Source organism: Delphinus delphis, chromosome 19, assembly GCF_949987515.2.
Source record: "Delphinus delphis chromosome 19, mDelDel1.2, whole genome shotgun sequence".
Lineage (NCBI taxonomy): Eukaryota > Metazoa > Chordata > Mammalia > Artiodactyla > Delphinidae > Delphinus > Delphinus delphis.
In genome coordinates, this window is record NC_082701.1 from 27339758 (window position 1) to 27367590 (window position 27833).

Consider the following 27833-nt stretch of genomic DNA (forward strand, 5'->3'; position numbering starts at 1 on the left):
GGTCCTGCTTTCCTGGTGAGCGCCTACCCTCCGGGGAGGAAAACGAAGTTTCGCGGGGGCTTGCACGAGGCCCGAGAACGCACGTACTCCTGCCTCCTGCTCGGTCTGCCTTCCCTGTTCCTGACCCCTAAGGCCAGGAAGAGAAATTAAGGGCACTTAAGGTGACTCCAACGCCTTCCTAAACCAGCCGGTGGCTGATGGGAAGGATTCAGCTCAGAAAGGGCTGAGTGTCTCAGCCATAAACGCTGGGTGACCTTGGGAGGGGCTTTCAACCCTACCTGACCCCTTGGCCTTACTAACCAAGGAGAACTGATGGTTAAAAATGCAAAGACCCCCAAGTACACGGGTACTGGGGGGGTTGTGTCCCTAATGGCCTACAGTCTACAACTTTCCTAAGCCTTCCCACTCCCATTGGAGCAAATGTATCACTGTGTATGTAAGAGATTAAAGCAATAGCTAACATTTATTGAGCGCTTACTGTGTGACAGGCACTTTTATAAGCACTTTAAATATATTAATATGCCCAAGAGCCATATGAGACAGTACCTATTAACACTTTCTTTCTATAGACTATACTGAGACAAATGTGAAGCCTGGCTTGGATGGCAAGCAGTCCAGTATTAGGCCAGGGGATGTGCTCCTAAACTGCCTTCACTCCACTCTCCTTTGTCTCTTCTTAGGTTGTTGGTTCTGTCCAAAGTAGAACTCACTTTTCTGACCACTAAGGATATTCCATCAAAGCATGAAAACTGCTTCACTTCTGCATTCTTTATATAGCCATCCTTCCAAAAAGAAAACATCTCTGCATAACTACTGGAATCCTGCTACTGCAAGCAATGGAATAATCAGTGAACGTGGCTGGTTTATTCATTCAACAAGCACTCCTGTGTTTGGCCCCAGAGGCAAAGATTAAAACAAAATAAAACCAGCCCTTGCTTAATTTAGGGATCTCAAGAGAACCTGACTGCGACAGGGTGGTGGAGAGGGGTTTGGGCTCAGAGCCAAGGGCTGTGGGAGACCCTTAGTCATTTTTTATGGATTCCAGGATGAAAGCAAACAAGAGTCAGAAAGAAATGACTCACTTTATCTGCCCCAATCCCTATACAACACTTTGATTTGAAAAGACAACTCAGGGGTGGATCAAAAAAATGCCACCAACTACAAAAGTTAAATCTCACTAAGCTTCTGCTGTTGCCCATTTGAAATCTGATTAGTAGTCTGATTAAGTGGTAGAAAGCCTATAAAATTCACTCCATCCCCACCGCACAGAGGTATTGGCCGTCCCACTATTTGTCTGCTGCCCACCAAGTATCAACCTGTAGACACAAAACTCTAAGCACATGAGTTTACTGAATTATTGACTCAACCTTTTAAATGGCAGCCAAATGCTACTCCTAGGGGAATCTCTCCTCCTTTAGTACTCACAGACAGCTTGTGAAAGCAGTAAACTGTAATGCCACAGTGACCTTATTGTTGGAAACCAGATAAGGAACAGGCACTTATACAGACTGCAGTGTGGTTAGCCCTCAGTGCTCTCAGTTCTCTACATGCTGAGTAATTACTTATCAGCAAACCTTTGGTTGAAATTCTGCCAAGTTTTGTTCTCATTCTTCTAGTTCAATATGAACCTCTGAATTTAAGGTGCTTTGTGTTATGTATCAGGGAACTTTATTAATAACAGCAATTAAAAGTCTCATGAGGAAGTAAGATGCTAGCCAGTATTTAAAGGTATCGCAGCAAACTTATTCTTTCAAAGCAGAAGCCTGGAAACTGCTTTTCTCGGCTGTCAACTCTGATGAAGGGAAGAATTTGTCTTCAGCAATCTGTCTCTCTCTCCTCATTTGCTCCTCATCCTCTCTAACATCAACACTGGCCAAGTACCAAGACCACAGGTGGCAAATTAAAATACTGCCACACATTAAGCAGAAACATGTACACCAAGTTTTACTATGCGTATTAATAAATATTCTTTATTTTAAATTTTGCACATTGCGCTTTAACATTACATCCAAACATTTCGCAAGTGGATGTCTACTTTGTAAAACCATATATTCAGCTCATTGTCATTTCTGTACAGAAGTATAAGTACAACATTACTTTTTGCCACTAAGTTGCTTTTTAGTAAGTCTCACAGGAAGAGAAACATTTAATGAAAAGGGATGGCTTAAATCATACGGCAGGCCTGCGCAGCCACACAACTAAAGACACAAGCCTGAAGAAAGAACAAACTAAGGAGGTTACCTCCACCGTCTCCCAAAACAAGAAAGAATCACATTGATTTAAGATAAAATTTTGCCATAAGTCACTAAGAGTTTTTTTTGAAAGAGAAGGCGCAGTAGTCATCTTGAGTGTTTCATTGAAAGACAGAGCTATTTTATTTATTTAATTTGCTCCAGCTGTTGTCAACCAACCACTACAAATGGGGCTCTTGTGATCATTTAAGCGGCAGTATTTATTAAATTTCTCCTTCAGATGCTGTCGGTATTGTTCTCTATTGCTGTAGAAAGACTGGTTATTAGCCATAAATGACTGTATTTCATCTTGTGAGATAAAGATTTCCTCATCTGAAGTACATTCAGACTCATCCTGCAAATTAAAGCAGTAGTTAAGACTATGACTTAAATTAAGAATGCAAAATGCTATGGTGATGGAGGACAGAGAAAAATTAAAGCAGTCTAACCTTTAGTTTAATTGGAATGTTTACAGGATAAGCATAATGTCATTCTGTCTTAGAAAGTACTAAGTAAGAATAAAAGGCAACTCAACTTGGTTTAAATTACAACTGGATCTGTAATTTGTCCTAGAAGCCTACAAGCAGACTCCCAACACACTTCAGCCTTCAAAAGTGATTAGGGATGGTTACAAATAGCTACCAAACTTTAAATAACCTGACTTATCTCTGGCTGGTTCTATGTTGAAACTTTTATCTCTACACATTAAGTAAAATATAACCTTTTTTAAACTTATGAAATACATAGCATCACCATTAAACTTTACAACCATATAAAAAAGAAAAAACCTAATATTCTAAAGGATTTGGTTCCCTTGGGATCCCATAATGACTACAGAAAAGATACCACCCTTCTCCTTCTTTGCCCCTCCTCCAAGTCCCACACAAACTATGCACTGGGTCACTTGCAATCAGGTATAATTCATCTAAAGTATCAAGAATTGGAGTCAGTAATAAAAGATTTTCCAGGTTCAGTTATATGCTTTTATCCTACATGACACCTAAAGGAAGTAACCTAGAAAGTGGGCTCTAGTTCAGATTCTATATTCTTTCCTGGTCTGGAAGGGTAGCTACCATAAATTGCCACTCAGAAAGGCAGTTTGCTTATAATAACCCTCGTCAAGGAGTCAGACTCCTGGACATAATGCTAACTCTATCCCCGTCTCCCAAGTAATCCTTTCTACCTCTGAGACAAAGGAAGACGAGGAAATGTGCTCCAGAGTAGTTAAGTGGTAGAGCAGGAATGAAGTCACCAAAAAATAATGAAATACTGCCCTTAACTGCTTAAAAGCCTCCTCCCATTCCCAACGTTAAACCCTCAAATACGTTCCCTCCCACATCTACCCCGTGAACAATCAGTTATCCACAAAAAGATAATCATGGCTTACTTACAAGGAGTTCAACTAAGCTCTTGGCACCTTTTCCGGAATCAGGACCAAACGACGTTTCTGTATGTTCTGCAAACTGTGGTACATTTTTCCTATGCTCAAACCAAGGCAGTGGCTGCCCACCCTTTTCAGAGGTACAACAGCTTTCAGGATGTGTATCTTTGGTCTTGTCACGGTGAAACACTGTGTGCACGGTATTTCCTGAGGCCTCTCGATTACCTGGGTCTGTAATACAGCTTCCAAGCTTTTGGATCTGAAACCACAGCAAAAGAACTTCTCAGGTAAAAAGGCAGGGAATAATAGCAATTACTATTTTTTAAAGAAAAAAAATACCCTGAGAGTGTGTTAAGATTTTAGCAGGAATACTGAATAACAGCAACAGCTGGCAGTTACCAGGCATTTACTGCACACCAAACACTATGCTAACCCACCAATATAATTTCACTTCATCTTCACAGAACCTAATCTGACAGGGACTATTATCTACATTTCACAGATGGGAAAACAGATCAAGCAAACTGCTCAAGATTACAGAGCTAAGGGGCTTCCCTGATGGCGCAGTGGTTAAGAATCCGCCTGCCAGTGGAGGGACACGGGTTTGAGCCCTGGTCCGGGAAGATCCCACATGCCACGGGGCAACTAAGACTGTGTGCCACAACTGCTGAGCCTGCACTCTAGAGCCCGTGAACCACAGCTACTGAAGCCCACGCACGCAGACCCCGTGGTCAGCAACAAAGAGAAGCCACCACAATGAGAAGCCCGCGCAGTGCAACAAGGAGTAGCCCCCGCTCACCGCAACTAGAGAAAGCCCGCGCATAGCAACGAAGAGCCAATGCAGCCAAAAATAAATAAATAAATAAATCTATTTTAAAAAAAAGATTACAGAGCTAAAAGATTAAAAACTATTATGAAAAGAATGAATTGGATTTATGACTCACATCGACTGTTGGACAAATGACCACATCAGACATACACATGCATATAAATTCACAAGATGAGCAACCAATGGAACTGCATAGGTACTCATTCTTAAAAAAAAAAAAAAAAAAAATCCTAGCAGCTAAGCTGCACACTTGCCACTCCAAGGAAAAGAACAAAGGTTTAAGGATTCCAGGTTATGACACTTACATGTTCATCACATTTCAACATCTTGCTTTTCTTTTTCTTCTTTTTATTTTTTCCTTTGGTGGTGTTCTCTTCAGAATTTGCCCAACATTCAACACAACTATCGCCATCATCCTCTTTATCTTCACAGTGATGAACACAGGAGTCATCACCTGCAGAAATCAATAATCTCTTATTTGGGTGTTTAAATCAGCCATGTAGCAGAAATAATTGGGAGGCTTAATCTGAACCTACCGTGTTCATCATGATTACAAATGCCTTCAGTGCAGGCAACGTCCGAACCCTCCCGAGAACCAGTTTCACTCCCTTCCATGCTAGATGAATATCCACAATCACTACCATTACAGTGTGGCGATAAGCCTGAGTATAAATCAAGTGAGAGTTACAATTAACATGCCAATAAATATATTAAGACAAAGAATGAACCAACTGGGGACCACAGAAAAATTTCAAAATTGATGGCTTACTGAAAGTAAAAAGTGCATTAAATAATGAAAATATGATTGGAGCTTTACAATTTTTGATTTTGTTATTATTTAACAAATCAAACACCATAAAGAAAAAGGAAATACTAAGTGTCTGACTAAATGTTATGATATTCTTAGGGCTGTAAAGCAGTTCCTAAGTTCTAGGTTACAGGATCTCTAAAAGCTCTTATATTTAAAAAAAAAAAAAAAGAATAAGGAGTTAATTTTTTAAAACTATTTACTTACCTTTCTTTATTTTAGGAGACCCCAAAAGATTGCCACTGCTAGGACAGGTACATGATGTATTTTCATTGGTAACAATTACTTCTACACAACTATTACCATCTTCAGTGCTGCCACAGGCTTTGCAGCTGTTTTCTATGAAGTCTGTTTCCTTTAAGGATCAATATTAAGAGACAGTAAAAAGCTTTACCTCCATAATGGCTATATTTTAATTTTCTTAACCTAAGATAGGAGTTACAAGGTTAAAAATTGAAAAAAATTATTCTCATGAAAAATCACTAATTCATTTCAAGACCAAGAACCAACAAAAGTAAGTTAAAGACTTAATGGTATCAGGGAAGTCTAGGAGAGCTATTCTCAAAGTGCAGTCTGCTAACCCCAGGTCAAAACCATTCCCTAGGTCAAAACCATTTTCATCGTAACACTGAGATGTGATTTGCCTTTTTCATTGTCTTGACACTTACACTGATAATATAAAAGCAATGGTGGGAAAAGTTTCTTTAGCACAAACCAAGGCAGAGGCAACCAAGTATGTACTAACAGTCACCGTATTCTTCACTTGTCAAGCACTCTCATCAGGAAATAAATAGATAAAACGATATTTCACTTATGAATGTCTTTGATGAAGCAGTAAAAATGTGAATTTTATTAAATATGAACTCATGGCGTAGAGGTCTTTTTATTACTCTGTGATAAATGGGAAGAATGCTTAAAGCACTTTTGATGCATACCAATGTATAATAGTTGTCTCAAGTAAAAGTACTTGTGCAACTGTTTAAGTTGCAAGCTAAACTAGCTGCTTTTTCCTGGAACATCAATTTCACTTGAAAGAAAGAATAAGAGACAAATTATGGTTATTCAGACTTGGATATTTAAAAGACATTTTCTCAAAAATGAATGAAATCAGCCTATCTCTTCAAGGAAAAAAATGGACAGTCAATGATAAAATTCAAACTTTCAAACTACAATCAGAATTTTGAAAACTTGCATACACAAGCACAATGAGCTTGAAGCTTCCCAATACTTAAAAGACCTTTCTGATCAGATGAGTAGTGGTTTTAAGATGATTATATGATATTATATAATGAATGTCAATATCTGGAAAGATCTGCATAACTCAGTGAACCATTATCTTTCAAATGACCAATGCATGATGTTACAGAATAATGCATAAATAAAACCTATTCAAAGTGCCAAGACAGACCAATGGGTTTTAATTTAAAAGTATGAAAAGGTCACTGATAAGGTGTCATGTTCCACATTGCAACTAATCTTTAAGAAACTACCACCTGTCAAGTTATAATGCCAAAGAAGAATATCCACAACTATCTGAAAAGGTTTATATTAAAATACTCCTCCCTTTTCCTACTATATATATCTGGGTGAAATCAGACTTTCTTCACATGCTATAACCAAGCAACATATGCTAACAGACTGAGTGAGAATTTACCTGATTCCTTTTAAGCCAAATATTAAAGAGATTTACAAAAATATAAATTAATGCCACCCTTCTCAATTTTTTCTAGTTATTTTTAAAAAAATGTTCATTTTAACATATAGTGGGCTTATTATTTTTAAAAGAATAATAAATAACTTTAAATTTGTCCATTTTAATTTCTAATACACTAAATGCTGATAAGTATAACCCACATAAACAAAAGCTCACTGGGCTCCCCAATTTTTAACAATGCAAAGAAGGGAATTCCCTGGCGGTCCAGTGGTTGGGACTCCACACTTCCAATGCAGGGGGCATGGGTTCGATCCCTGGTAGGGGAATTAGGATCCCGCATGCTGCGTGGCACGCCCAAAAAAACAAAAACAAAACAAAACAGAAAAATGCAAAGGCGTCCTGAGACTGAAAGTTGAGAACTGCTCTAGGTCATGCATGGAGTTAACTTTTCACATTTGGACTATGATCTAGCAGAATACTAAGGTCATGTAATAAGTTAACTAGCCAACATTGTCTCTAGAAAACAAACAAACGACATTAAAGATTTTGGTTTATACAGATTAGAGTAAGAAAAAAAGCCAATAAAGAAGCCAAAGGAGCCACATTCTGGGAAAGCACAGTAAAAGTGCTGAAATCTAGAAATAAGCTATATATTTATGAGTCAATATCAAGAAATACTACCTTCTCTTGGCTTACTTCCTTTTCATCTGCTGTTTGTAAGGGAGTAGGAATATCACATACACATTTATTTTTTCGTCTATTCTTCCGTTTTTGGCGTTTCTTTTCTTGCTTGAGTTCTCTTACTCGTTCCTCCTCTGAAAATTCTTCACAAAGTTGTTCCAATCGACTGATACCCTGTACTTTTTCCACAGTCATCTATTATAAAACAAAGCTGAGACTGAATACTGGCCCAAACTTCCCTTTATTTTCCATGGAAATTCTCACTTGTTAATTTTAAATGATATCACACACATAGAAACTGGTATTTCATGCTGCAATTTTGTCAGGTTAGTTTTCTCATTGTATGAAGAAATGGATGAATATTTACTTTGCTGTGTCTTGTCAGGCAGTCCCCACAAAGAATTTTAAATTTTAATACCTTAAATGATGACAGTCTTAAAATCTACTCAGTAAATGAATATACAACTAATTCCTACCGGAAAGGTAGACTTACACATACTCCAATTTCAAACCAGAAATATTCTAGTTTCAAATTTCAGAATTTTAACACAGCAAAGTAAATATTCATCTATTTCTTCATACAATGAGAAGACTAACCTGATTAAATGATCTAGTTTCTGAAGACACAAACATTCAAAGAGAAAAGGAATAAGAAATCTGTTCAGCAAAAACTAGCACAAACCTCCTCAGACTCCCCAGAACAGTGTTTAAAGTTCATGGATGGGCTTTTGAAAAAGGGTTTATAGCTTTCGTACCATTTTCAAAAAGGACTGGTGACCAGTTAAAGAGTTACAACCATGCCCTAGAATATAACAAAATATTCACTAGCCAAAACTTTATGTTCTACAGAGTATAACTGAAAATAATGTTACCAAATGACAAACATGAAACCCAATACCAGCATTATAAAGAGCCTTCAGTGTGCTTCTAAAAAGTAGCTCTCATATCATGGCATTCAGACACCATTTACTCCATATGATCGGAAAGAAGCAGGCAAACTGGGACTCATTAAATGTTTCTAATTTTGATGCTTATTTTTGGGTTGCTTTTAACTTGTCAACAGTTATGTTTCATAGCAGCTTCTCATTAAATAATCATCAATTTCAGTTTTCTACTTTCAGAATGTCTAAAAATCAAGGCTGGCAGAGGAACAGGATTAAAAAACAAAGAAAAAAAATCCATAAACAACTTCTAAATTTCAGTTCCCCAGCAAACTCCTCTCCTAACCCCCCAAAAGCCATGACCAGTAGATCACAGCTAAGGCAAGGTAAGAGTGGTGATTAAGATTCAGTCCAATAACTTAACTAAGCAATCTGGACACTGAAGCAGTCCACTGTTCTTACCTCAAAACTCTTGCGTAAAGCATCAACACCAAGATAGAAAAGCATCTGCCACGTCTGCTCTTCTGCCCGTAGTTTTTGCCAGATTCGATGCAGTCTTTCATAAAGATGAATTCCCAAGCAGGTCAGAACTTCTTCTTGAGCTATATCTATTGTCTTAGCATGCCTTTCTCTTCTCCTATAAAGGAGAATAAATCACACATATTTCCTAATACCCTTAAGCTGAAACAGTAAAAGATGGATAACACCTGTGCAAGTTCAGGTTTTAAACACAGTCTGCATGCCTAGTAACAAACTAATAACAAGACAGTTATACATTCAAACTCAATGTATATATAAATACATGAGCACACATGTATAAAACCAATGAGAAATACACATGCAGGTAGAACTCAGCCTTAATATTGCTAAACATAAGGTAATTCAGGAACTGGCCCTAAAGAGATGTTTTCCGGAGCACAGAGAAGTCATCATATGTTAAGTGTCCAGCTCAAGTAGGCATGACAGTTCACCTTCCAATTTCCGCAAATGCCTGTTTGGTTTCTGTTCTTTTTTTTGAGGAGAAAGACAATACCACCAAAGTGATTCAATCATGGGCAAAAGCCCTCTAGGCCAGTCTTCAGTAGAAGTGTTCATGAACTTCAATGATAAAAGGAGTGTTTGTATTCTGAATGCCTAGCAGAAAGTAGGCACTCAAATGAGAGTTGATACACAAAACACAAGGGGAGGTGGGTTCAATTTATTGTGAATAACTTTTTTGATTTTCTTTTTACAACAAAGCCAGAGATAAAATTTTAGCTTCCTATATAATTTAGTAATAATATACACAGTTCATGAATTACATTCAATGAAGTATTTCTTAACCCCCTGCTGCAAAGATCTCACTTCCTATGCAAAAACCATCATTATAAACAAAATTTAAACACGGAAACGCATGGATGGAGGGGGAAAAAAATCCCTTCTAATCATTTTCAAGTGAAAATGATAAGCTATAATAATGAAAGCCAAAAAAAGCCTGCCTACTTCAAGCAACAAGGAGAAGACAATTGATCGACATTTTCTCCCTGTTTTTACTCAGTCAACTAAATGCATATTTTAAAGAAAGCAAAATCTTTACAGGCACACTTTAATTTATACATGTATCATATGTACTGAGGCAGAAGGATAAAATGAAGCAAAGCGCTAGATAGCCCATTCTAGCAAATTACATACTCATACCCTCCTGCGAACTCTGGCTCAGCACGACCCAAAAGATGTGCAATGAAGTCTGTCTCACAGCAAACATGTATGTGTCGCTCATGTGGACAGCACCGCAAGCCTTCATAAAGTGCAGCACAGTAGCCCTTCTCTTTGCTGCAATCAAGTTCACCAATAAGGATATTGTATGCTCGGAGGACTTTATTTTTGCAATCAGTGCAAAACCTGTTGAAAAGAAAAACCTCAAAATTAAGAACTGGCTGTGTAATTATTTCATGAGGTATATAACAGTGTACTAGACAATGACACTCCCCTCCCATATAGAGCATTAAAAAAAGCCTCCATACACACATTGAAAACATACACATATAAGGTAAATACACATTTAGGAATTACATGGGTATAGCTAGATCTCCATTTGCAAATGCTTTTTAAACTAGAGAAACACATGGGCCTAAAAGAATGAGGCAGATAAATACCTGTTAGTGCATAAAATACATGGCCAGAAAATATTAGTTGCCAAGGACTAGCTTATCTTCACTTCAAGAGCTATTTGTGCAGGTCAGAAAATAAAACAGAGGCTACCAACCAATGACTCTAGGAACCCTCTCCTTTCAGCCCCTGAAGATAGTTGGTATCTTCAGCCAGTACACCTTGATTCAAATTTTTACATTTTAATACATCACCAGCTAAGTATGTGGAGTGGGAAGGGCAAGAAGAATGGGAAAGTGGTACATGTAATTTTTACTTTACTGGTAATTTCCAAAATGTCAAATTCTTTCCTCCAAAAGAAAATGCATGTTTCTCAACACTCAGTCATAATATAGACAACATATATGTAGAAATGTGGTTTAAACTTGACTGTACAAAATGTGGTAAAAGTACAGAAGAGCATGTGAATGTAGAAGGATGTAGAAAAGTTTTCTTTTAGAAACCATTTTTTTTTAAATACAACTTTATAAACAATTGAAAATAACTCACAAATAATAGAATTAGGACTACGACCGAGCAATTTACAGAGAAGTAACTTAAGGTGGTGGGCAATATATTCCACTATAAAGAGCATCAATAGTAATCAAAGAAATGCAAATAAAATCAACAGTAACGTATCATATACATATAATTCACTATTCAATCAGAAAGAAAAAAGAATAAAGCCTGGTTTCTTTATTTTTGAATTCCTGAAATAAGGAAGAATTCGGTCTGGCGAAAAAGGCAGGCTCACAATATTCATAACTCTGAGAAGATCAGCTGTGGTGGAATGAGGAAATTTTGCTCTCTTTGATTTAGATTCATCTACCCACATGAGCTTATCTATTCCCATAGCTTCAGTCAACATGTCTGACTCTCGACTCTACAGCTCTGCTCAAGTCTCTGTCCTTGCCTGAGGACCAGACCCATATAGAAAAAATGGGCAGCAACACAGATGTCCAAAAGGCAACACATTAAATTTGTTGTCCAAACCCAAGGGCAACACGGTTCCCTTCTTATGTTCCCTTCCATCTGTGTTAAGGAATCACCATTCAATATGGGGATATATGTATACATATAGCTGATTAACTTTGTTATAAAGCAGAAACTAACACACCATTGTAAAGCAATTATACTCCAATAAAGATGTTAAAAAATAAATAAATAAAATAAAATGCAATACAAAAAAAAGAAATCACCATTCACACAGTCACCCAGGATGAAACCTCAGTTAATTCCAACTCCTCCTTAGGTCCTGCTTTTAGGGGTGGAGTCAATTGGTATCAATTCTTTCTAAAATTCCCTTGAAGGTCAATTCTTTTCAATTGCCTAGACAGTTTTTAAAAATGCTTAACAGGTTTCCCTGCTTCCACTCTTACTAGCTCTAATGCATCTCTCATACCAAAATAATTTTTTTAAACAAATCCCATTGCCTCAATCTCAGCTTAAAAAACTCCCCACTGTTTATGAATAAAGTTCAAACCCATTAAGGCCTTCAATGACTTCTCTTACCCAATCTACTATTTCCAGCCTTATTTCCCAAGATTCACCTCTCCCTTCATGGTCCCTCTACTCTACCCCGCCCCCCTATACACACCAGATATATAATGGACTTTTTTTTTTTTTAATTGAAGTACAGTTGACTTACAATGTTGTGTTAGCTTCTGGTGTACAGCAAAGTGATTCAGATATATAAATATATATATTCTTTTCCATTATGGTTTATTACAGAATATTGAATATTGTTCCCTGTGCTAGACAGTAGGACCTTGTTTATCTATTTTATATATAGTAGTTTGTATCTGCTAATCCCAAACTCCTAATTTATCCCTCCTCTATTCCCTTCACCCTTCGGTAACCATAAATTTGTCTACGTCTGTGAGCCTGTTTCTGTTCTGTAAATGTTTCACTGTATCATATTTTAGATTCCACATACAAGTGATATCATATGGTATTTGTCTTTCTGATTTACTTCACTTAGTATGATAATCTCTAGGTCCATCCATGTTGCTGCAAATGGCATTATTTCATTCTTTTCTATGACTGAGTACTAGTCCACTGTGTGCGTGCATGCGTGTGTGGGTGTGTGTGCATGCACGCACACAGGAAAGTTGAATTCTAGTTATGGGAATTACAGAAGGCTTCTTTAAGGATGGACGTGAAATGAAATGAATATATGTTAAAACAGAAGCTCTAAGCCCATTTTGTGAACAGAGGCAATAATGTTGACAAGTAAAGTTAAATCATTATGTTTCACTAATGCTTAAAAAATAGACACAGAAATATACAAAAATTAACCCAAAATGGGTTAAAGACCTAAACATTAAGACCTGAAACTATAAAAGCCCTAGAAGAAAACATAATAATGGAATAGATGATGATTTCTTGGATATGGCATCAAAAGCACAGGGAACAAAAGAAAAAATAGACAAATGAGACTATATCAAACTTAAAAACTTCTGTGTAGCAAAGGAAACAATGAATAGAGTGAAGGACAACCTATGGAATGGAGAAAATATTTACAAACCATATACTGGATAAGGGGTTAACATCCAGAATAAATAAAGAACTCTTACAACTCAATAACAAAACAAAAAAAGAACCTGATTAAAAAATGGACAAAGGACATGAATAGACATTTCTCCAAAGAAGATATACAAATAACTAATAAGCATATGACAAAATGCTCAATATCACTAATCATCAGGGAAATGCAAATCAAAATCACACAATATCACCTCAAACCCACTGTATGGCCACTATCAAAAAATTAGAAAATAGCAAGTGTTGGCAAGGATCTGGAGAAACTGGAACCCTTGCACACTGTTGATGGGATTGTAAAATGGTGCTGCCAGCATGGCAAATATTATATTGGGTTGGCCAAAAAGTTCGTTTGGGTTTTTCCGTGACATTGTACAGAAAAACCAGAATGAACCTTTTGGCCAATCCAATAGTATAGCATTTCTTCAAAAAATTAAACACAGAGCTATCATATAATCGAGCAATCCTAGTTCTGGGAATATATACAAAAGAATTAAAAACAGGATCTCGAAGAGCTTTTTGCACACACTCATGTTCACTGCAGCATTGTTCACAATAGGCAAGATGTGGGAACAACCTAAATGTCCACTGACAGGTGAATGTGGTGTATACATACAATGGAACATTATTCATCCTCAAAAAGAAGAAAATTCTGTCATCTGTTACAATGAGGATGAACCTTATGGACATTATGCTAAGTGAAATAAGTCAGACACAAAAAGACAAATACTGCATGATTCCACTCACATGAGTTATATAAAGTAACTAAACTGAAAGTAACAAAAAAACAGAATGGTGGCTTGCAGTGGGTGAGGGGAGGGGTAAATGAGGAGTTATTGTTCAATGGATGTGGTATAGCTTCAGTCATGCTACATGAAAAAATTCTAGAGATCCACTGTACAACAATGAGCAAATAGTTAACAATACTGTACTGAACACTTAAAAACTGTTAAGAGGGCAAGTATAAGTTATGTTTTTTTATCACAATTAAAAAAAATCTTCCCCTTGGTGGGAGAAATGGTCACGGACACAGAAATAAAAATACTTCCGCGTTTTCAAGCTATAATGTAAGTTTAGATTTTTGAGTAAATAAATGGTTAAATGTCATACAGTACCAATAATGAAACTTGAAATATTTTCCCCATATCTTACTGCTTTAAATCCTCAGTCTAATATGTTTGTACGTAATCATAAGTAACATAAGTAAACAGCAATTCAAAAATTTATATGTAAGCCACAAGAATGAAAGTGATTTTTCCTGTTTTCAAAAGTAACCTTGCACACAAATTTAAAAAACATTTTCTTGGGCTTCCTTAGTGGCGCAGTGGTTGAGAGTCTGCCTGCCAATGCAGGGGACACGGGTTCGTGCCCCGGTCTGGGAAGATCCCACATGCCGCGGAGCATCTAGGCCCGAGAGCCATGGCCGCTGAGCCTGCGCGTCCGGAGCCTGTGCTCCGCAACGGGAGAGGCCACAACAGTGAGAGGCCCGCGTACCACAAAAAAAAAAAAAAAAATTTTCTTAATTCAGAGGTTTCAGTTTCCTAACACCTCATTTCCAATAATGTACTATCATAAAATTTAACTGGCTAAATAGTGTTATAAAATCTTTATTATAAAGTGCTCAGAAAAGTCCCCTAAATAAAGTAGAAGCGCCAAGAAGGTCCATTATTCAGACGTTTAGAAATCATTTTCAACTGACTGTACCTCAAAAACTCAACCTGTACCTAAAACAACTAGATACACAAGATTAACAAGGACTTGCAAATCTGGCATGCAAAGGTTCACTGATGCACTTACTGCGTGCCAGATACTGTTCTAAGTAAGTCTTATTATGTATCATCAATCCTCACGACAAATTTAATCTTATAATAAATCCTATAAAGACCATTTCTATCATTATTTTTGTCTTAAAAAAAACACTGAGGCACAGAAAAGGAACTTGTACAAAGTTATAATCAGTAGAACCCAGATTCAATGCAATCTCCCTTAATTGCTCTCTTAATTGTACTTCTCCCCTCATCCTTAACATATTTATAAAATGGACTCCACCTTTCTTATAAATTACTGCCCCTTAAACACAGGAAATATCTAAAACCAATATAGGAAATTCCAAAACATTAGCTATAGTAACTAGTAATTTATCACCCGAAAAAGCTATCTTTTGGGGACCAATTCATATTGAATACAAGGATCAATTCATATTGAAAGAGAAAGGAATCTATAACAGACCTATACATTTATGTTTTACCGTTAAAAATCCCCCTCCCAAACTCCAAATAATTGACATATTCTCTACTCTCTTGGGTATAATCAACTAAGGCAAAAAACAAGAAAGTTTGTAATTCTAAAAAAAAAAAACCCTTAATAAACTTAGTATGCAGGTAAAGTCATTAGCTCATTGCCATACAAACATCAGTGTTGATAATGCCAGTTTTTATTATTTACATGTTTTCTAGAAGTATCCCCAAAGTAATTGTGTATATCTCTCCCAAAGTCAAAGAACACACAACTACAAACCCAACATGTGACAAATTTATATGAAAACAGTACAACTCCCCCCAAGAACGCCATCTCTAGATGGCTCCCTTACCAGTTTCCTTTCCTACTGCACTCTCCCTCCCTATGAATTTCCAAATGTTAATGACACTTAGAAAATTCCTTTGTAAAGTAGTATTCTAAAAAGAAAAATCTGAAGTTACTTTTATAGTACAGGAAGCACATGAATTCCAACTCTATTTTTAGGTCTTCACAATTAAAGAAAATTAATTCAAAATACTACTAAGTAAAAGCTGCTATTTTAACTTTAATTTTGAAAAATGACATCATGAAATGCTTCTATCATAAAAACAAGGAGTACTAGAATTTCCACAGTGATTAAGTACACTTTACTTGATTTACAGTTATTGTGCGTTTCTTGAAAGGCTGGCCTGGAACCAACAGGTAGAAATTACAAAAAATGGAAATGCTGGCCTAACACAAGTCAGCCAACACTGAGAGTCATCCTATAAAGGAACTGCCTACCCTAACATTAAACTCCGCCTCATGTCAGGTATTAACGGGAAGGCTGGAGTACTATTATGTGAAGAAGGTCAGTGACAGGTCAGTCTGGAAGACTGACAGCTAAGGCGCCTTCCAACTACACCATGATGATCTTTGGACTTACCTGTGTTTTCGCAGATACGTTTCTAGTGTTTCCAAAAGACAACTAGAGTCAATTAAAACTACTTCATCCCTGCATTCTTGGGACATTAGTTCCCATACGTCCATCCAACAACCTCTGCAGAAAGAATCAAATCTTAGTGAGAAGAAGGAATATACAAGGGTAAAACATTTAAAAAAGGTGAGTAAAGGATTGCTTGATTTTACCTGGCTGTTCCCTGGAAAGGTCCATAATGGAAAATGATCCTACACTTGCTGTCCTTCCTGTGGTCTTCACTACTTCTCTTATATGTACTTAACTTCTCTGAACTGAAACTGCTACTGCTCCCTTCACTGTAGTACAGTACAGTACAAAGCTTAGTGACACTGAGATAATCTGAAGGAATAATTTCTATAGTCTAAATTAAAATCATGAACTCTTTAATACATTAAGATATTAGTACGATAAGTTTGCAAATTTGTATATAATTACATATTTAACCATATTAAAATGTTACTTAGACAGGTGCTCATATCTTTATACAAAAACTTCTGCTCAACTATTAAGTTTACCTGATATAAGTTAACAACATTTACACTTATCAAGATAGTAACTGATTAAAATACTAAGCATTTTATGAGCAAATCTACTTGGAATGTTTTAAACTCAAAAGGGCTGAAAAAAAATAAAATATTTTCACCTATAAACATGGATCAATCTTCCACAAATTGAAAATACTAAAAAGTGTTGATCTACTTAATGTGATTTTATAGCTAGCCCATGGCAACAAAATTCTTATCTACCTTCACATTTACAAGTAACTGGGAAAGTCACAGATTAATCTAATTATAGTAAATAAATTTTTATTTTTACTAAAATAAAGATAGCATACTAAGATGAACACTTTACACAGCCTAAATTAGTAGTAAGTACTATACAAATAATTTTTTGAAAACTTCCTAAAAACTTCCCAGACTCTCCCTCCCCCACAGGTTGCAATGTGGCACTGGTCATGCATTTTGCTTGGCTGCAGATGTGCATTCCAAGAGAAATATGTTTCTATATTCCATTCAATGATAGTCTTCTTGATTTTTCATGATTCTGAACAACTGGCTCCTGCCTGTTCTTCTGCAGGGTCTCACTACAGTCCTAGAAATTCATTACCTGGGATGCTTGAGATGGAAGAACTTCTGAATCTTTACTTAACCTACTCTATATACCTAAATAAGTATTTCTCAACCCCCTGCCCACCCTATAAGGTCATACGTACAATTCAGCTCCCTACTCCCATCTCACAAGGGCTCAGGCCAAGGATCAATGTTCCTTATTTTTGAAACAAAAACCTCAATTCCTGCTCTGCCCTGCATCTTATATCCTTCTATTCTCATCTCCCAAATTTGCAATTTTCTATGCCTGAGTGATCCATAATCTAAAACTGAGTAACTCTCAAACTCAAGTTCTCATTATTGAGGAAAAGGTTCATGAAATCAGAGCTGGGGAATGATTATTATACCATCAGAATGTGAAAGCATTATTCTAAAAAAAGCTTGAAAAAAATTTCTACAGCTCAAATCAAGATTTTATCCATAATCTCTCCAGACCAAATGTCTTTATATCACTCCTTCCTTTCAAGATCAAGCTCTCTAAAAAAGGAAGTCTTTTCACTTCCTTGTTCTACTCCCACACCTTCCACTCACAGTTTAACCCATTACAACCTTGCACTGCATGCACTTTTCTACCCATGCTGATCTAGATTGTTTCCATTCAACCACAGATCTGCTCATCAAGATCACCAATTATCTCAGTGTTGCTATATCCAACAGACACTTTTGGGTCCCTGATAACTCAGCAACCTTCAACACAGCTTACCAACCACCGCCCGCCCCCCGCCGCCCCACACTCTTTTCCCTTGGCTTCCTCCTACCTCTCTGGCGATTCTTTCTCGAGTTTCTTTAGGCTTATTCTTTCTACCATTAAACTGAATTCCTCAGCATTCTTTTCTACTACTCTACTCTTCCTCTAGGTGATCTTATACAGTTGAACAACATGAGGCTGAATTGCGCAGGTCCACTTATGCACGGATTGTTTTCAGTAGTAAATACCACAGTACTACACAATTTGCAGTTCGTGGAATCTGAGGATACGAAGGAACCATGTATACAAAGGGCCAACTAGAAGTTACACAAATTTTCTATTGCGTGGAGGGTCGGTGCTCCTAACCCCTGCACTGTTCCAGTCAACTGTAGGGACTTCCCTGGTGGTCCAGTGGTTAAGAATCTGCTTTCCAATGCAGGGGATGCAGGTTCGATCCCTGGTCGGAGAACTAAGATTCCCACATGCTGCAAGGCAACTAAGCCCGCGCACCACAACTACTGTACTGAGCCCAGGCGCTCTGAAGCCTGCGTGCTGCAACGAAGATCCCACATGCCCCAACGAAGATCCCACGCGCCGCAACCAAGACCCGACGCAGCCAAATAAATAAATTAATTTTTTTAAAAAAAGAGTCAACTGTATATCATTCATCAGCTACAGGCCTACAACTCTGGCCTAGACCTTTCTTTCAGACCTCGCACTTACTCCCAGACAGACAATAACTTGGGTTTACTTGCATGAATGTGAGAATACTCTCAAGAAAACTGAACTAGATTGTTACTACTGATTAGGCTAAAAAGTAATTAACTGTATTACACTTTCCCCTGAAGAAAATCTAGAGAGAGAAAGGGGGGAACAACACAGGGAAAATATAAAAAGAAAAGTCATAGTAGCATAGAATGGCAGTGACCATCCAAAGTGGAGGAGAAGTCTTGGCTAAGCAGACTAAACTCTCTGGCCTGCTATCTACATGGCTTGTGGGAATAACTGAAGCTACCTTAGGAGGTGTTGCTTAACTAACTCCACTCACACTGACTGCATAACTCAGCAAACAACCTTGCAAAACATTTGTCTTCCCATGTGGTGGGGCTAGAGCTGAAGCAGGATGTGAAGTCTGTGGAGGACTGTTTTTTGTTTTTAAGCTGAAATATAGGAAAACATAGCTGTATGTTAATTTAATAAAAGTAGATAACTGATGAAGCAAAGTCAGAGAGAAAAAGAGAAGAGGTGGAATCTGGAGCAAAAGTGGAAGGACTGGTCTTTGAAGGAAGGTGGCAATGAGCACAGATGTTTAAGATGTTGGGGTAGCTGTTGCTTTTCAGCTCCTCAATGAAGAATATTCATAACAAAAACACAGAAGGCAGCCTTTGTATTATATCATACTACTCTGTGGCTTTAGTCAACAGGTTATTCAGAAAAGGTTACTGTCTAATGAGAAAATTAGAATGGATTCTGCATTCAGAAAGTCAGGAATTCTTTAAAGACATTGGTAAATCAGGTATATGAAATAATTATCCTTAGATAAGCACTTTAGGTTGTGTAGAGCTTTACTGGGTTCAGAGCTCTCACACTTAGAAATCATATAAAGTGTGGTTCTTGTTTAGATCTTGATTCTAACAAATCAGTGTAAGAAGACACTTTTAGAGAGAGTTGGGGAAATCTGAATATGAACTGGGTATTAGATTATTATAGTTAAAAGTTTTGTTAGGTGTTACAATGGCACTGTCATGAAAGAAAATATCACTGCATTCAGAGATGAATGTGGAAATATGTAGTAGTAAAATAACATGATGCCTGGAACTTGCTTTAAAATACTTCAGCAGGGCTTGCCTGGTGGCACAGTGGTTGAGAGTCCGCCTGCTCATGCAGGGGACATGGGTTCGTGCCCTGGTCTGGGAAGATCCCACATGCCGCGGAGCGGCTGGGCCCGTGAGCCACGGCCACTGAGCCTGTGTGTCCGGAGCCTGTGCTCCGCAACGGGAGAGGCCACGGCAGTGAGAGGCCCGCGTACCGAGGAAAAAAAAAAAAAAAAACTTCAGCAAAGGAAAAGGTGAACAAATGAAATAAATGTGGCAAATCTTGATAACTACTGAGTCTAGGTGAAGGTATTTGGGGGTAAGAGGGTCCTTGTATAGTCTCTCTACTTTTCTATGTGTTTGACAGTTTTCATAATAAAAGTTTAAAAACTTTTTTGTTCCTGAGTATAGAAAAAAAAAAGGATTATTAACTATTAACACACCACCACCTGGTCACCTAGGTCTTTTTACCAGAGCGGAAAATGTCAATTTAACAATGGTGTCAACACTACTAATGAGATATCCAAAATAAACTAATTTTTAAAATTAATTCAGAAGTATAGTTTTACATCATCTCATTCTCTCCCCAAACAAAAGTTACTTCTTAGAAACTCCCTTCAAATTCCACTGCTTCTCCTTACCACCCCCAACCCCAAGCAATTTTGAAGGGGCAACTGTGACACTGTGCTGCTTCTGGGGGCAGAAGCAGCCTTGGACACTGTAGCTCCTAACCAAGAAGAAAACTGCAAGTTAGTTACATAAATTCACATTGCTATAACTGATTCAAGATTTTTTTTTAAATCCTTGACAAATTATTAGGGAGACCTAGAGATAAGGAAGACAAGAAAAATAATTTATACATTATGACTATTACATAGATTAAAAAAACGATACCACGACTTTGAAAAATTTAATATTGGCTACATAAATTTCCACAAAGATCTCAACCTCCTTTCTCTGAAACATATTTAATACAAGGAAAAAAAAAACTTAAAAAAAAAAAATCAAACCTATGTAGTCCCAATGCAAAAAGGCCTACAGAACCAGGAGACATTTATTTTGACCAATTAAGTGGTTTTTATGTTACAGTGTAAACAATTAATGAAATAAAACTAGCAGGGCTTCTTTTCTTTTCACCAAATGTGATCAACATTTATAATCTTAACACCGACAAAGCATCCTGATAATCATTTCTACTTACCCCAAAGGTTTTGGTTTGTGCGTATCTAAGGAGTGCAACTGACATCTCTTGTTCTTTTTACTTTTTGGAATAGCATCTATCATGTCATTTAGTTTGGACCTAATTAAAAATAAAACATTAAACGTTTGATTAATATTAACTTTTCTTTAGAATTTTCAAAATCTCTATGCCTTTTAGTGAGAAGTATATGTAAAGTATTAGACATATCACTTACTTTGAAAATTTCTCATCAAACTCTAACCCAAGAGTCAGTACATTTATATTCCCTTTCCATTCACAGCCTATCGAAACATTGAAGACCTGCCCTATTCAACATACTCTTGCCCCTAGACTACACGTGTCTCATTCATCCCTGCATCTGCATTGTATCTAGCAGTGTGCCTGGCACTCAAATATTTTATGACTGATTGCTACCTGACTCTCAGCCATACTCCCTTGTCCAAACATTAGATATCTAAACATACACTATCCTTGGGAATTCCCTGGCGGTCCAGTGGTGAGGACTCCGTGCTCTCACTGCTAACAGCCCGGGTTCAATCCCTGGTCGGGGAACTATTATAAAATCCCACAAGCCACGTAGTACGGCCAAAAAAAAAAAAAAAGGAAACAATAAAAGATACACTATATACACTAAAAGATACACTATAAACAATAAAAGATACAGTATATACACTATCCCTGATGAGGAGCCTTCAACAGAAATTTTATGCAAATATAGAAATACATAAGGCTAACTATCCAAACCCTGCATCCAATCAGCAAAGCTTGTCAACTCTAACTTTTAAATATATTCAGAATCAAATCATGTCTCATCACCTCCACCGTTACCACCCTTGTCCAACTCGCCTCTCTAGCTTAATCAACTGCAACAACTGGCCTCCCAAATGGTCTCTTTGCTTCTACAGTTTGCCTTTACACACTATGTTTCACTTAGCAGCTGGAGTCATCTTTTCAAAACAAAAATCACATTATGTTATTTCTCGATTCAAAAACCCTCCAAGGCTTCTTTTCTGAGGGAGAGTAAAAATCCGAAGTCTCTACCACCACCTCAAAGTAGGTTTGGTCTTCAGACCTCTTCTCTTTTCCTATTTACACTTACCCTTTGGTGATCACATCTCATCTCATGGGTTTAAATATACATATAAATACTATATATATGTTGATGACACAAATTTATATCTCTAGGCCAGAACTCTCTGAACTCTACCTGGACGTCCAACTGCTATCTCAAATTAACACATCCAAAAGTGAGTTCTGCAAAAGTGCTCCTCTCTCCTCCAGGCCTACCCACTTCAGGAAATGGAAACCATCTGTCCTGCTCTTTAGACCCCAAATCTGGGAATCATCCTTGATGCCCTCCTCCATATCCAATCTACCCAGAAATCCTGTTGGCTCATTCCTCAAAATATATCCAGGATCCAACCATTCCTCATTATCTCCGTGGCCACTATACTGGTCACTATTATTTCTTGCATGGACTATATTAAACAAGCCTGTTTCTCCACCCTTCCATGACCCTTCTACTTATTCTCAACACAGAGGTGACAGTAAGCAAAACTTCAAGGGAGACCATGTATTCCTCTGCTCAAAACCTTCCCAAATCTTCCCATCTCAGAGTTAAAAATACAAAAGACCTCAAGATGGCACTCCATAATTAGGCCTTTTAGTACTCCTGTGACCTCATCTTTTATTACCATTCCCTTCATTCATCTGGCTCCAGCCACAATGGCTCCCTTGCTGTTCTTCAAACATTCCAGGAAAACTCCCACCTCTGAACCTTTACATTTGCTGCTCCTTCTTTGCCTTCCCCCAGATATCTACATGCTTCACTCACTTCATTCAAATCTATATTCAATGTCATTTTATCAGAGAGGCCTTCCCTGACCACTCTCCATATGAATTCTACCCACTCATTGTCTATCTCCCTTACTGGTTTGTCTTTGTAACTTAACATCCTTGACAAATTATGTATTTGTTTACTGCCTGCCTCTCCCCACATGAGAAAAGAAACTTTACAGTCACTGGCACATAGGAGTTACTCAATAAAAGTGTTGAATCTGGACTCAAGCTTTGCCCCAACCAAATTTAGAAAAAAAGCTGCCACTGTCACCAAGTTTAAAAATTTAACAAACTCATTGTTTCTTAATTGATTATACTCACCCATGTACATAAAATAATGTATAAAGTTTCTTTGCATCAGTCATGCAGCTTCGAGTTACAGATAGGACTCCCTTGGGCCCCACAGTCAGGGGTTCAAGGGCAGGATTTCCAGACTCTACAAGCTGGGAAAAGAGGCGCTCCACACTTCGACGACAACCAACACATGGGACAAGCTGAGAAAGTGCGCTCAAGACTTCACGCGATGTCACCACCATGGCAATACTTAGATCTTGCTGCTTAAGCATACTATGTCGCTGAGAGAAGAGGGAAAGAAAAATAGAGTTTGTAAGAAAGACATGAAATGACTCTTTCACCACTCTTTCTGGTTCCTATCCTTGTGCAGTGAGTACAGCCTGGGCAGGGCTTGCCATCTCTATCTGCAACTGAGTCAGTAAGGCAAGGCAGTCGGCCTTGTCCATGCTGTACTGAGTTTGCTCCACAAATCCCCGTTCTAGAATCTAGGGTATAAAAAACTCCACTTAGGATGACAGGGCTATGCAGTATGTGACCCAGCATAGGAAAAAGAAGCCCTGCATGTGGAAATTTAGTGCCTGTCAAATGTGCATTAAGCTTAGTACTCTCACTTAAAATAAAAAATTTCAGAAAGGAAAGAAAGAAAAGAATAAAGACACAAAGCAGCTTTACCATGTCTTTTTCTCAACCTTTAGCAACACACTACATTTAGCTACACAAGTCAAGTCAGGATAGTGATCATGTAGAGCAGCAATTCTCAACCTGGAGGTATGGGCAGGTATGTCATGGATTAGTGGGAGAGAACAAGGCCTATCTTACCTATGTAGGAGCCTGCAGTGAGTAACTAAAATGCTGGTGCATATGAATGTTATCTGTTGGTTATGACAAGGAAGAGAAATGACTGAGAACCATAGCTGTAGAGAAATGGGCAAAACTCATAAATAACTTCTACTTAGATGGAGTTATAGTTATACTACAAGTAATACCTCCAGTTTACAAAAAAAAAAAACAGATGAGAAAGTAAGATAACTCCCAAAAAGGATATTCTCACATTTACTATTAACCTTTAATTCAAAGTTTTCTCCAAAAGTTGAAATAGAATTTTGAAATAAAGTAACCATTTATCTTCCTTTACCTTGATCATATATAGTGTATTTACAAAGTATCACACTGTTTAATAATGAAATAAGACTGGGAGTTTTGGGTTAGTAGATGCAAACTATTACATTTAGAATGGATAAACAAGGTCCTACTGTATAGCACAGGGAACTATATCCAATCTCCTGGGATAAACCATAATGCAAAAGAATATAAAGAACATATATATGTGTATAACTGAGTCACTGTGCTGTACAGCAGAAATTAGCACAACATTGTAAATCAACTATACTTCAATAAAAAATTAAATTAAAAAACAAATAAAAATCAGAAAATTCACTATACAAGATTAATTTTTTTTACTGAACAAAACAATTACTACAGAAAAAAACGAAGTTCTCAATGAAAAGCTGTCTGCTCTACCTTCTAAAAACAGGGAAATTAAATTTAAACTAAATTTAAACTGGTGAAATTAAAGCCTTACAGACATGTAACATGATAACACACCACCACCAAATCTTTCACATCACAGGTATGTAAATATACCTGGAACAATAGTAAAAGAAAGCAACCTCACTGCAATCTTAAGACCTAAAGAGTCCTAGGTAAAACAAAATTAATACTTACAGGTAAAATTTTAAATGACTCTTTAAAACACACATACATACATACACACACATGCGCACACGCGCACACACACACCATTTAAAACATTAATTTTTAAAACTATTACCTGAATGAACTGCTTTAGTTGTGCACCATTATTTTGATGCCCATCGAGATTTAACACATTGTCAGGAAATTCCATCACCATCTTAATATGCAAAAAAATAAAAATCAATTATTTTATCCTCTTTGAGCACATGATACAGACTATTTTATAGTCTCCTAGGATAGAAATAGACCCCTAAAGCCCAATTTGCTCCCTCCCACTTCCATCAAAAAGTTAAAAAAAATCCAAGTTACAGTTTCTAAAGCTAGAAATGGTATAGTCATTAAAATCAAGGGCACTGAAGTCAGGCAGACTTGAATTCAAATCCCAGCTCTATCACTTACAATTTATGTCATAATTCTGGGCAAGTTATTTAACCTGATTTTCAGCTTCCTCATTTGTAAAATGAGATTAAATAATAATTTTTCGTATCTCTCATCAAACGGGTTGTGAGGATTAAATTATATTTTAAAATGTTTGTTGCAGTGGCTAATAATAGCATTTAATAAGTGAAATAACCTGATATCTTACATTAAATATCCTGATATTTTCAGTTATTCCTCAACTACAGAATATAATAAATCTTACCATGTAAATGACTATATAATGACTTCACTACACACACACACACACACACACACACACACACACACACACACACTCAGAATAATACCCAGCACATAGTAAATGTTTGCTCTAATCATGAACCGAAAAAAATATACTGTGATATTTATTCGATTATCAAAATTCACTACCAGAGGAAGAGGGATACATAAAGCTTAAGGATGTCGCAGGATGTCAGATAATGGGAATTAGTAATCAGCACATTTCACTGATTTGTGACATCACCAAAGTACCTTAGTTATGTACCACTAGAAAAGAGCCATTATAACTGGAAAATGTCACCAAACGAAAGAAGCATACCAATTTCAGAGATGTTAAATGTGAAAAAAAAGTATGCCTTCAAAACAATGAAATAAAGTAACACATTTGTATCTTAACTAAAACACTGTTAAACATATCAAACATACTGTGCTAGAACAAACTTCTATTTCCAGATGACAAGGGGCACAAACTCCTACACACCCAAAGAGTGAAGTCAGGATAAAGAGACCATTTGAGGCAAAACCAAAAAACTAAAAAACCCCACCCACCTGAATGTGATCTTAAAAAGATTCCTCCCTTCACCAACCAGCACCACAAAGACCTGCTTCTTTAATCAAGTGACCATTCTTTCCCCTCCACATTAGAAATGAGAGCCTAAAAACATGCTTGTTCTAGCAGTAAACTGAGGACTAAACAAGTAAGGCAAATATAAGCAACAGATATAAGACATTTTCTTTATTAAGAAGGGACTACTGGATATGTGAACTAGAAAGACAAGTGGATACTAAGGATGGACAATGACGCCAACACCGATTCAACAATCCAGAGGACTTCAGTGTATTTCACAGGCTCAAAAACTGCATGTACAATATGATTCAAATTTTTATGTGTATATTTTCTTACAGAAAAAGAAAATACATAATATATTAGATGTGGCTATCTCTAGGCAGTGAAAAGATACATGACTTTTTTCTTTACATGTTCCTATCTTTCCCAAATGTATTATAATACACATATACCACTTATTACCGGGGAAAGAGCTACTGTTCCTTGTTTCCAATTCTATATTCATTATACCATATTCAGAGACATGCTTCCATTTCAATAGCTTTTACTATTCTGGAAGTTTCTTCTTCCATACATACAGACTACATGTCCTTATCTCACAATTTTAGGATCAATTATCCAGTTTTCAGGTTAATCAACTTCTCTCCAGTTTTCCCTCTCAGAGTTGTCTTATCTCCAAAGAGTGGTGGTGATAATAATAAAGACATTTAATGTAGCTTTATGCATACTAGCCATTGCTCTAAACACTGTCATATATTAACTTTGCCAACAGTACAAAGTAAAACTGGTCATCTAGTCATCTTAATAATCCTGGTATTAGAAATCCTGACCCATGAAGACTGAAAAAAGAATACTGCAATTAACTCACATTATGTTTTCTGGAATCACCACATGGTTTAAAACACAAAGAAATTAACTGTCAAGTCATAAAAAAGGTATAGGATAAACTTTTAAAGCCACATAGCTCAACAGAACACTGCAGGTCACTCCACATCTACCATTTAAGCAACTAATACCTTGATTTGCATTTCCACTTGCTTTATACAAATATACACCATTTCACCACATATTAATTGCCACCATAAAAAAAAACTGAGACAATTACCTATACTACTTTAAGATCAAAGCTACTCAATTTACCAAATCAAGGTCTCTCCAGTCCAGTTCATAGGTGAAATCCTAAATTGACTCCGTGTAAGTGAATTATTTTTATTCTGATCAACCATATTTTATTGTTTTAATAATTAAAGCAGGGGCTTCCCTGTTGGCGCAGTGGTTAAGAATCTGCCTGCCAATGCAAGGGACACGGGTTCGAGCCCTGGTTCAGGAAGATGCCACACGCCGCGGAGCATCTAAGCCAGTGTGCCACAACTACTGAGCCTGAGCTCTAGAGCCCACGAGCCACAACTACTGAGCCCACGTGCCACAACTACTGAAGCCTGCACGTCTAGAGCCCGTGCTCCTCAACAAAGGGAAGCCACCGCAATGAGAAGCCCGCGCACCGCAACGAAGAGTAGCCCCCACTCACCGCAACTAGAGAAAGCCTGCGCACAGCAACGAAGACCCAACACAGCCA

General features: G+C 37.2%; 1 protein-coding gene across 6 annotated transcripts in view; it reads right to left on the bottom strand.

Moving 5' to 3' along the window:
- Window positions 1–1942: 1942 nt before the first annotated feature.
- The window catches only part of GGNBP2 (gametogenetin binding protein 2), a 31343-nt gene continuing 5452 nt past the window's right edge, over window positions 1943–27833 (bottom strand). The window contains exons 3-14 of one of the 6 annotated variants that reach the window (XM_059996992.2): window positions 25106–25186; window positions 23302–23555; window positions 21142–21240; window positions 16297–16410; window positions 10143–10346; window positions 8928–9102; window positions 7585–7779; window positions 5457–5604; window positions 4978–5103; window positions 4747–4895; window positions 3623–3871; window positions 1943–2586 (exon numbers count right to left, since the gene is read on the bottom strand). In XM_059996992.2, the coding sequence (XP_059852975.1) occupies window positions 2383–2586; window positions 3623–3871; window positions 4747–4895; window positions 4978–5103; window positions 5457–5604; window positions 7585–7779; window positions 8928–9102; window positions 10143–10346; window positions 16297–16410; window positions 21142–21240; window positions 23302–23555; window positions 25106–25186 (1998 nt within the window). In that variant the 3' untranslated portion in view covers window positions 1943–2382. Of the gene's footprint in view, window positions 2587–3618; window positions 3872–4746; window positions 4896–4977; window positions 5104–5456; window positions 5605–7584; window positions 7780–8927; window positions 9103–10136; window positions 10347–16296; window positions 16411–21141; window positions 21241–23301; window positions 23556–25105; window positions 25187–27833 lie in introns of all 6 variants that reach the window. The other 5 variants (XM_059996994.2, XM_059996995.2, XM_059996991.1 and 2 more) reach the window with 5 other exon arrangements.